Source organism: Chlamydotis macqueenii, chromosome 22, assembly GCF_036417535.1.
Source record: "Chlamydotis macqueenii isolate bChlMac1 chromosome 22, bChlMac1.mat, whole genome shotgun sequence".
Lineage (NCBI taxonomy): Eukaryota > Metazoa > Chordata > Aves > Otidiformes > Otididae > Chlamydotis > Chlamydotis macqueenii.
The window spans coordinates 4,495,108-4,503,402 of record NC_141577.1 but is presented as its reverse complement, the minus strand read 5'-3'; the positions used below and the strand labels follow the sequence as shown (position 1 = coordinate 4,503,402).

Genomic DNA, 8,295 nt, shown 5'->3' with positions numbered 1-8,295 from the left:
GACCTCAGATCACCCCCGACACAGAGCAGGCTGCCACATCGGGCCACCCTCCCCCACCAGCAACGCGAGGAGCCACCAGGAAAAGGGAAGATGCACAACACTCAAGAGTAGCGTTATAAATAGAAACCTCCCTCCGCTGCCGGAGTGACATGCCAACAGCTACGAGCTTCCCAAGCTCCATAGCTTTTTTTTTTTTTTTGAGGGACTAAGCAGCCTGACAGACAAGCAGCACTCGGCCAAGTCCAGAACCAGGATCCCAGCTGGCCCCTCTCGAGGTGACCAGTTGGTTTGGAGCCTGGTTCTTGGTGGGAGTGGGGTCAGCCATCTCAACACGCTACCCAGATGGACAAACAAATAAAAAAAAACCAAGAAATTTGAATACACTGTATTTATTTGTAACAGATTCTAAAGAATCTAGTGAGTCTATGTCAAGCCCATCGCATGACAAGTGATACAGGTGTAGGAAAAACATTTAAAACAAAAAAATCAAGTGCCATTCAAGCTACTGGAATCTTCCATGGCCCCCTCCCAGGAGGCAGCACAGTATCACTGCAAGGTCTAGAAAAGTTCAGATTCAACCCATTCACAAGAGCCCCACCACACACACTCCGGAAATCAAAAGTGCAATCTCAACATAAGTTGCCCTGTTGAGCTGTTGGATGTAGGGATTTTTTTTTTTTTTGACATCTTAAACGGGAAGGAGGGAATCTCAGTTTAGTGCGTCTACGTGTTTGTGGGTAGAGGGGAAGCAGCCCGTAAAAAAAAAAAGCATGCTACATGTCATCTATGTTCATCTGAAGTTTAAAATGCAAGGAAAAAATACATCTTCCCTTGAAGCCATGAAGGTGGCACACTCAGGATCTCAAAAGCAGCCGTTACACCAGTTTTACCTCAAGCTCCCACCACAGGGACCAGGCTCTGGGCAGCGGGGAGTTACCGGGCTGTGGCAGAGCCTACACGCCAGCCTTGCCCGCGAAGGCGAGGCTGCTCTACAGGCAGGCAGTTAAACCTGGAATAACTACATCGTTAGCGACACTTCTTCAGCTCTGACTGGACAGGAAGCAAAGCCGGACCAATTTCAAGCTGGTTAGTTCGTGTTAAGAGCAAGAGCCCCTGAATCACTCCCTCCCCACCCCTTACACCCACTCCACATCGCCCCTACCCCAAAAAAGGTAGCAATCTGGCTATACACATTCCAAGGATCTAGTCTTTATTAGAGCATTCAATCTGCCCAGCTATTACAGTTTTGTCACAAGAACAAAAAAAAAAAAAACACAAACAAGTTAGTAAAGATACTCAAGTACGTCAGCCTGGGAGGAAGCACCATGGAGCCACGGTGTTCCCAGAGCAGCATCTCCAGGGAGCGCCCGCTCGCTCGCCCGCCTCTCCCTCCGTGCATAGTTAAGTCTGAGATGTTTCACAAGGACGGGCACGGCAATCCAGGCACCTCAGTGAAAGCCTGTTTGTGCTTCAGATACCCAACAACTTCAAAGCCGCCTTTGACCAAGACAGCCAAACCCTCAAGACACAAGAGGGTTTGTTTAGAGAGGACATACTTTTTTTTTCCCTAAGGCCAACTGACTTTTGCACAACCTCTCCTACCCAAGCTCCATTTCTAGCTAGAGGATGAATTTCAAACGCTATCGGTGGCTCACATGTGGAATCACGTAGCTGGAAACAGGCTGCTTCTGAAGACAGGACCGGGCAGAAGGAAGATCTCCGGCCACAGCTGGAGTCTGGAAGAGCTCTGCCTATCTCCTAGAAGGACACGGGCTCCAGCCCCCACCACAGCAACAGCTGGAGTTAACTGGCTAGTGTTTGTGCTTCAAAGAACAATCATCTTCCCAGATAACCCAGCCGGCCTCTGGCTTTGTGCATTAAAACCACACTGCATGCCAAAAAAAAAAAAGCAGCATTTCAAATTCCCCTAGAAAATACACGATTAGGTACGGTAGCCTGGGGCAGGCTCCTGGACAGATCTCCTGCCTCATCATTTATGTACACGATTACATTTTGGCACTGCAGACTTGGGAGCTTGAGCAAATTCATCTGTAGGTCCCTGCTGCCTCTTCTCCAGAAAGCTCTGCACAGCATTTTCCACCATGCACTCCCCCCCACCCCAGCACCCCCAGTTCTAGGCATTTACACGTCATCATTCAAAGCGCCCCCCCCCCCATTTACACAACTCCACTTGGACAGCTATTTGCTACGGCTGGTCCTTCGCAGGCAGCAAGCCATGCCAAAAAAACCTCAGCGACACGTAACCTGCGGTCTCACCCTTGCTTCGGTGAGGTTACTAGAAATGATCTTACGACTCTCCACCCCCCTCCCCAAACAGAAACATTTGCCTCTTCAGACATCCCCACACAAGCTCTTGGGATGTCAACCCCTGCAAAAAAAAAAAGTTTACAGTACAGTTGTGTTTGTATTGTTACAGGCACTTAAACAGGATTCTTTGGTCCTTCAAAGGAATTAGCCACTCTGGCTTCCATCTTCAGAAACCACAAGTCTGCACACCCAGAACACCTCCCGCACTAAAAAAGAAACAACTCAGATCCATTTCAGGGCAGTGCAGCTCTACCTTAGCGTAATTCTACAGTCTCCCCTCACACACACCCCCACCCTCCCCCATTGCCTCCAGAATTCAATAAGCGATCGGAGTCTTCCTGTAAACGTCCCAAGTCATCGAGTTTCCAAAACACTGCACTTCCCATCACAGTGTACAGCAGACGGGCCTCGTTCCGACAACCAGGAACAAGACACTCAAGCAAGAGTCCAGGAAGTTTCCTTTTGTTGCAGTTCTAGGAAGGTTGGTTGGTTTGGTTTTTTTTTTTTTGCCCCCTCCCCTCTCCCCAAGGCTAGGAAATACCTTGGAGGACAGACCCTGAAGTTGGTCCTGGCTCAGTTACAGGGAAGCCACGTTGGGTAGGACTGATTGCAAGGCAGGAAGGGCTGCACGTGGGTGACGTAGTAGTTGAAGTTTATTTCACTGACATAAGGAGCCGGCTGGTAGTAGCAGGTAACGTTTGTGACCGTGGGGATGATGTTCTGCTCAGCCAGGACTCTGACAGCCAGCATGGCAATGAGGTTCAGGGTCTGCCTCCTCTCGTGTCCCATAAGGCAGACCGTGCTCTCATTGACCACCCTGTGCAGGGTCATCAGATAGTCATATCTTTTGCTCTCCATCCCAACAAAGTGGCTCTGAAGGTAGCACTCCAGCTTCCTCTGCTGCTCACCGATGTCAGAGAAGTCTATGAAAAACCTGGAGCACATGTATCTCTGTAGTGCCTTCATATCCACCTCCGATTTGGGCTTAAACCCCCTCACCAACAGGTTGCAGTATTTCAGAAGCCCCCCACCTCGGATCTCCTCTGGGTTCCTCGTGGCGATGACCCTGTTCCGGAGATGGTCCATTGCCTCCTCAAAGTCCCCGTACATGCTTTCCCCAGTGACTGTGGGGTGGAAGTTCTCAGCCATGGGGTTCTCTGAACACTCCCCAAACAGCAGGAGCGAATCCAGGATGATCTGGAAGGAGTCCACGCTGAACTCAAACTGCCGTCTGAGAGAGTCCACAAATTTGAGTTCCACGTTCTTCCCGCTGTTGTTGGAGAGCGAGATGAGGCTCCAGCGGTCGGTTTCGTTACATACCTTCACCAGCTTCTGCACGTACGCCTCCTTCAGAGTCATGGGGGTGATCTTGTCTTTGTTGACACCTTCTGGGAGGAAGTCAAGAAGGCAGTCCATGACCACATCTTTAACAAGCTGGAAGACATCTTCGGTCTTCAGGTCTACACCAAAGATGAGATCTAGATCTTTGTACCCCAAGCCGCTGTCTTGATGTAGAACATGACTAGCCGCTGAGCCATTCAACCTTACGTTATGGACTGCGATTCCTTTCTTCTCCAGGCGACTACGGACAACCTGAGACATAAAGAGAGTCAGTGAGAAGCAAGAAAACATTCTTGGAGCAGCCTGTTTCCAGCAGCAGGATTCACTCCCTCCGCTTATATGGGTCACTCCAGTGCAAGACAGTGAAATAAAAAGCTAATCCATCAGAAATAGGTCGCTCTGGAAAGCATCCAGGGTCTTGCCAGCAGCCGGGAGTGCCACGCCTTTAGTTATTCCCTCGCATTAGAGGGCTCTTACTGCACAGGAACAGCTGCTTCTGCTTCCAGTACAGCTGCCTGCTCTTCCCTTCCTCCCCCACCAAAACGGAGAGGTCAGCCAAACCCGTCCTTCGCGGTGGTCTCCGCTCCCTTCACCCTCCCACGGCCGCAGCCAGCCTTTCCAGCCACCGAGCTAACACCAGCCGACCCAAAAAGGCCTCAGCACAGCCTGCAGCAGTCCCTGTTGATTTAATCAGGGTGGCTCTCTCCTTTTACCCGTCCCCTTCGCCTGTCAAGATTCATTAGAGGCAAATCAAGACGCCAGAACTGCTCAAAAGCCCCAGCCAGGCGTATGCAAGTTCATGTCCTAACTAGTAAGTGTATCCTAACAATTTCCAGTGTGTCAGAGCTTCGTGCTGAACTTGGCGCGCTATCAAGCGCAAGAGGCGGCTTTCATCTTACGGGTGTTACTCCAGCGATTTTAATGCTGCCTGCTCAGTGCTGGCACACCCACCGGTACCTCCAAAGCTTTGTTCGTTTAGAGCGAAGCTGAATCACTCGCCTGATTACTTAACACACAGGAGGCTGAAATAACCCCGAGACCATAAAATAAACTATCTGGACACCAGCTTATAATTTGAGTTTAACTGAGCTCAAAGATCCCAGGAAGATTAAGTTCACATCTTCCACCAGAAGCGTTTCCCACCCCTCGTCCTGCTTTCATGTTTCTCTCCAGCAATCACCGGCTGTCCTGTGAGCCCCAGCTAGCCGGCCTGCTCGCCCGGCGCTCGAAGCAAGGGTAGAGCTTGAAAGAGCCAAAGCTTGGGTACAAACGGACGAGCTTTATCACCAGAAGCCAGTCTAACTGGGCTATTCAGTCCTGCGAGGCTGTCCTAGTTTGAGAGGCTCCACTAAAATTCAGAACTTTATCCGAAGGGCCAAAACGCCCGCTTGGGTGACACAGCCCTGCGCAGACAGTTCTGGGGACACCGGAGCATTGCAGCTCCACGAGTACCAGCAGCTGTAAAACTGCTGCTGCACAAGTTTGGTTTAGAAGAAAGAGCACAAAAAGGGAGAAGGACCGCAGTACGCAACCCTCAGGGCGTCACAGACCTCTCAGTGACCAAACCAAGAGGCCTCACCAGTGAGCTCCTGCTGCCCCTTGCAAACAGAAGAGACCTTGGTACGAACACACTTGGAGGTTGTTAAACCTCACGATGCATCTTCTCTGCTGGCGTTTCCCCTATATGAGCCGCTGCTGCTCAGGCTAGCAACGCGCTCGGGCTCCTCGCCAATCGAATGGTGACAGTCACATGTCAGGCAACAGTTAACCAGTGAGCTAATCACCAGCAGCAGTCCCAAGTCCCCAGCAGCGCATCCAAACCAGCCATGAAAGAAATTGTTTTCAAAGGCAGACAGTCTAAAAACTGAATTTACTGCTAAGAGAGACAGGGGGTTATTCCCCAGCACGGAACGAGCATCAGGCAGTCGATCCAAGGGAGTCCCTGGTGCGCAGCAGCTGCTGCCAGCTGAGCAGCCACTGGAGTCACTCACCCGCAGCACGGCTCCAGCACTGCTGGTGGAGTTCAGACTTTTGTGCTATCGCGGTTAGAGAGATAAGATACAGGTCACAAAAGCGCCAGACGCACAGACCTACGAGCAGTGCTTGGAGAAGATCTCATTCCAGAATAACTTCCTAGCCCCAAAGAACATCTGCTTAACCTCTTCCTGCTCAGGACCTGCAGCATTTCAGATCCAAAAACTTCAGGCTCACTGGAGCTTCCCAGGTTTACCAGTCTGCCCATGCGAGATGTATTCAGAGAAGCGGGGGGTGAAAAAAAAAATTCCAGCTTCTCAAGTCAGTCTGGTCCCAAATCGCCCCAAAAAGCTCCAACCTGCAGAGAGCCCTGCTACTTCCCCCAGGACAGGAGGCTCCAGCCTACCAGTCTCAACCTGAAGCACGCCTGCCCGGCTGCAGCCGGCGGGCTCAGGTATGCGCTTTCCCCAGAGGGTTGGATATTTACAGGGTTAGGCAGCTGCTGACCTGCTTCCCAAAACAGCACCTCACGTTCCGTGCGGTTCAGATAATTGATTCTGACAGCCAGGCACGCGCAAACCCTGCCTGCGTCCTGACCTGCCGCTTCCCACCTCCCACAACAACAGCAGCACGCAATAAATAACTGCCTTTTAGCTTACCTGTTTCAGATTAGTCAGCCCTAAACACAGGGTCCGCCAGCACGGCTGGTCAGAATTACAGCCCTCAGTTATTTCGTGTTTGAAGTTGCTAGTGGCAACATCCTTTTCAGCAGCTCCGACACCAAGCTGCTTCAGTTTTGCGGAATTAATCAGTAATAACCCGTGGAACGTTTGATGCTGCACCGCACCGGGCTTTTAACAGCGCCGAGCTTCGCCGGCCTTGCACAACCGAAGGGCAGGGTCCTGACTCTCATCTGTTTAAAGCTTCAGCAGCCAAGATTTAGCACTCCTGCCCCCAAGAGATGCAGCGGGAACTTGAGGAATCTGAAAGGGGCTGAGGCTTTCGTACAGCCGGGTGCCTTTCAAATGTCACCTTTCCATTTCCAGGGCTTAAGCAGAAATATTTCTCAAGCAGCTCAGGCTTCAATATCCCAGTGATTAGTTTATTGTGAAAGCCAGTTTGGTTTTGGCTTCGTGAACAGCCTTTTTAATTAGAAGCTAACATGCCTGATTTTACATTTGATGAGTCATTACCGAGGAATGAAGTTGCCTCCCAAATATGAATATGCATCAGCTTATTTGAACTACATTGTTAGTTTAATATTAAACACAGTTATTACTTTATGGTTCAGCTAACAGGAACTCTTTAACAAGACAAAGTCTTGGGCAGACTCTGGAGGATACAGTCAGCGTGACGAGAGCCAAAGGACACTGACATTTGATCTAGCATTTAAATTAACAGCTGCCTCTTACACCGCACAAGCCCAACATGTCCCCCAGCACGAAGCCATTTCGTGGCAGCACTTCCCAAAAAGCCACTCTGCCTCAGCCACCCGCGTTTCCCAGCTCGTAGGGCACCAAACCAACTGGAAATGAGGAAGAATGGTCCAGCTGGCCGGGGCTCTGAGCAACCTGACCTGGTTGGAGATGTCCCCGCTCCTGGCAGGGGGGTTGGACCAGATGACCTTTAAAGGTCCCTCCCAACTCAAGCCATTCGGTGGTCCCACGGTTCTAAGAACACGGGATGGGACGAAGCGGAGCAGGATCCACAGCACAAGCCGCAGCAGCTCAGAAGATCAGACGTGAATTTTAAAGGCAGGACGTTTTGCTAGAAAAGGCTGTTTCCAGGAGGGTTTTCCTTCCTGGAAGATCTCCAGGAGCGGGAAGCAGAGCCAGCTCAGGGGACACGATGGGGGTCAGCTCCCCACCGTCCCCCCTCCCCCGCAGGCCGGGGGCTCTGCCCTGAGCAGGCAGCGGGTGCCTGGCCGGGCTGGCTCGGGGCCCGGTGGGACCGGTTACCGCTGCCTCAGCAAATTTATTTTCTCCCTGACCTCCCCCCCCCTTCCGCCCCCTCCACCGGGAGCGGGGCAGAGTCCAACCCGGCGGCCTGTACCCCCCCCCTCCTTCCCCACCCCGCGGCCTAGGCCCGTACCCCCCACACTGTCCCCGCGGCCTAGGCCCGTAGCCGCCCCCCTCACCCCGGGGCCTACCCGGCCCCGGGCCTCACCTGCACGATGGTGCGCGGCCGCACCGAGAGGGTGGGGAAGTTCCCGCGGCCGTGGATGGGCACGGCCTCGCCCAGGATCTGGTCCAGCCGCTGCACCTGCTCCCACGTCAGGACGCTGAACCGGTCCCCGCCGCACTCCGAAGGGCCGCCCGCCGCCGGCCCCCCCCCCGCCGCCGCCGCCGCCGCCACCAGCATCGCCCTCCCCGCCAGCGGAAACGCCACCGGAAGAGGAGCTCGAGTCACCCGGAAGCGGCCCGGAAACCAGCCGGAAGTGCCGGGTTGAGAGGAAAAATAATAAAAAGTGATAAAGGTCAAAAAAAAAATAAAATAAAATAAAAAAAAAAAGGAGAAGAAGCAGCTGTTTCTGGGAGGAGGGCGCAGGCGGGGAGTGGCGGTCGGTGCCCGGAGGGGGAACGCTGCAACGGAGGGACCGGACACAGCGCCGCCCCCCGCCCGCCGCCGGCTACGCTGGGCACTGCGCTCGCC

At 52.8% G+C, this 8,295-nt stretch overlaps 1 protein-coding gene across 1 annotated transcript; it reads right to left on the bottom strand.

Annotated features, from left to right (window-relative positions):
• Positions 1-373: 373 nt before the first annotated feature.
• Positions 374-8,095, bottom strand: TENT5B (terminal nucleotidyltransferase 5B). Its single transcript, XM_086764996.1, has 2 exons — positions 7,810-8,095; positions 374-3,921 (listed from the first exon to the last, which is right to left on the bottom strand). Exons 1-2 carry the CDS (start codon positions 8,002-8,004, stop codon positions 2,902-2,904), a joined length of 1,215 nt encoding a protein of 404 aa, XP_086621122.1. The 5' UTR covers positions 8,005-8,095; the 3' UTR covers positions 374-2,901.
• Between the last annotated feature and the right edge of the window lie 200 nt (positions 8,096-8,295).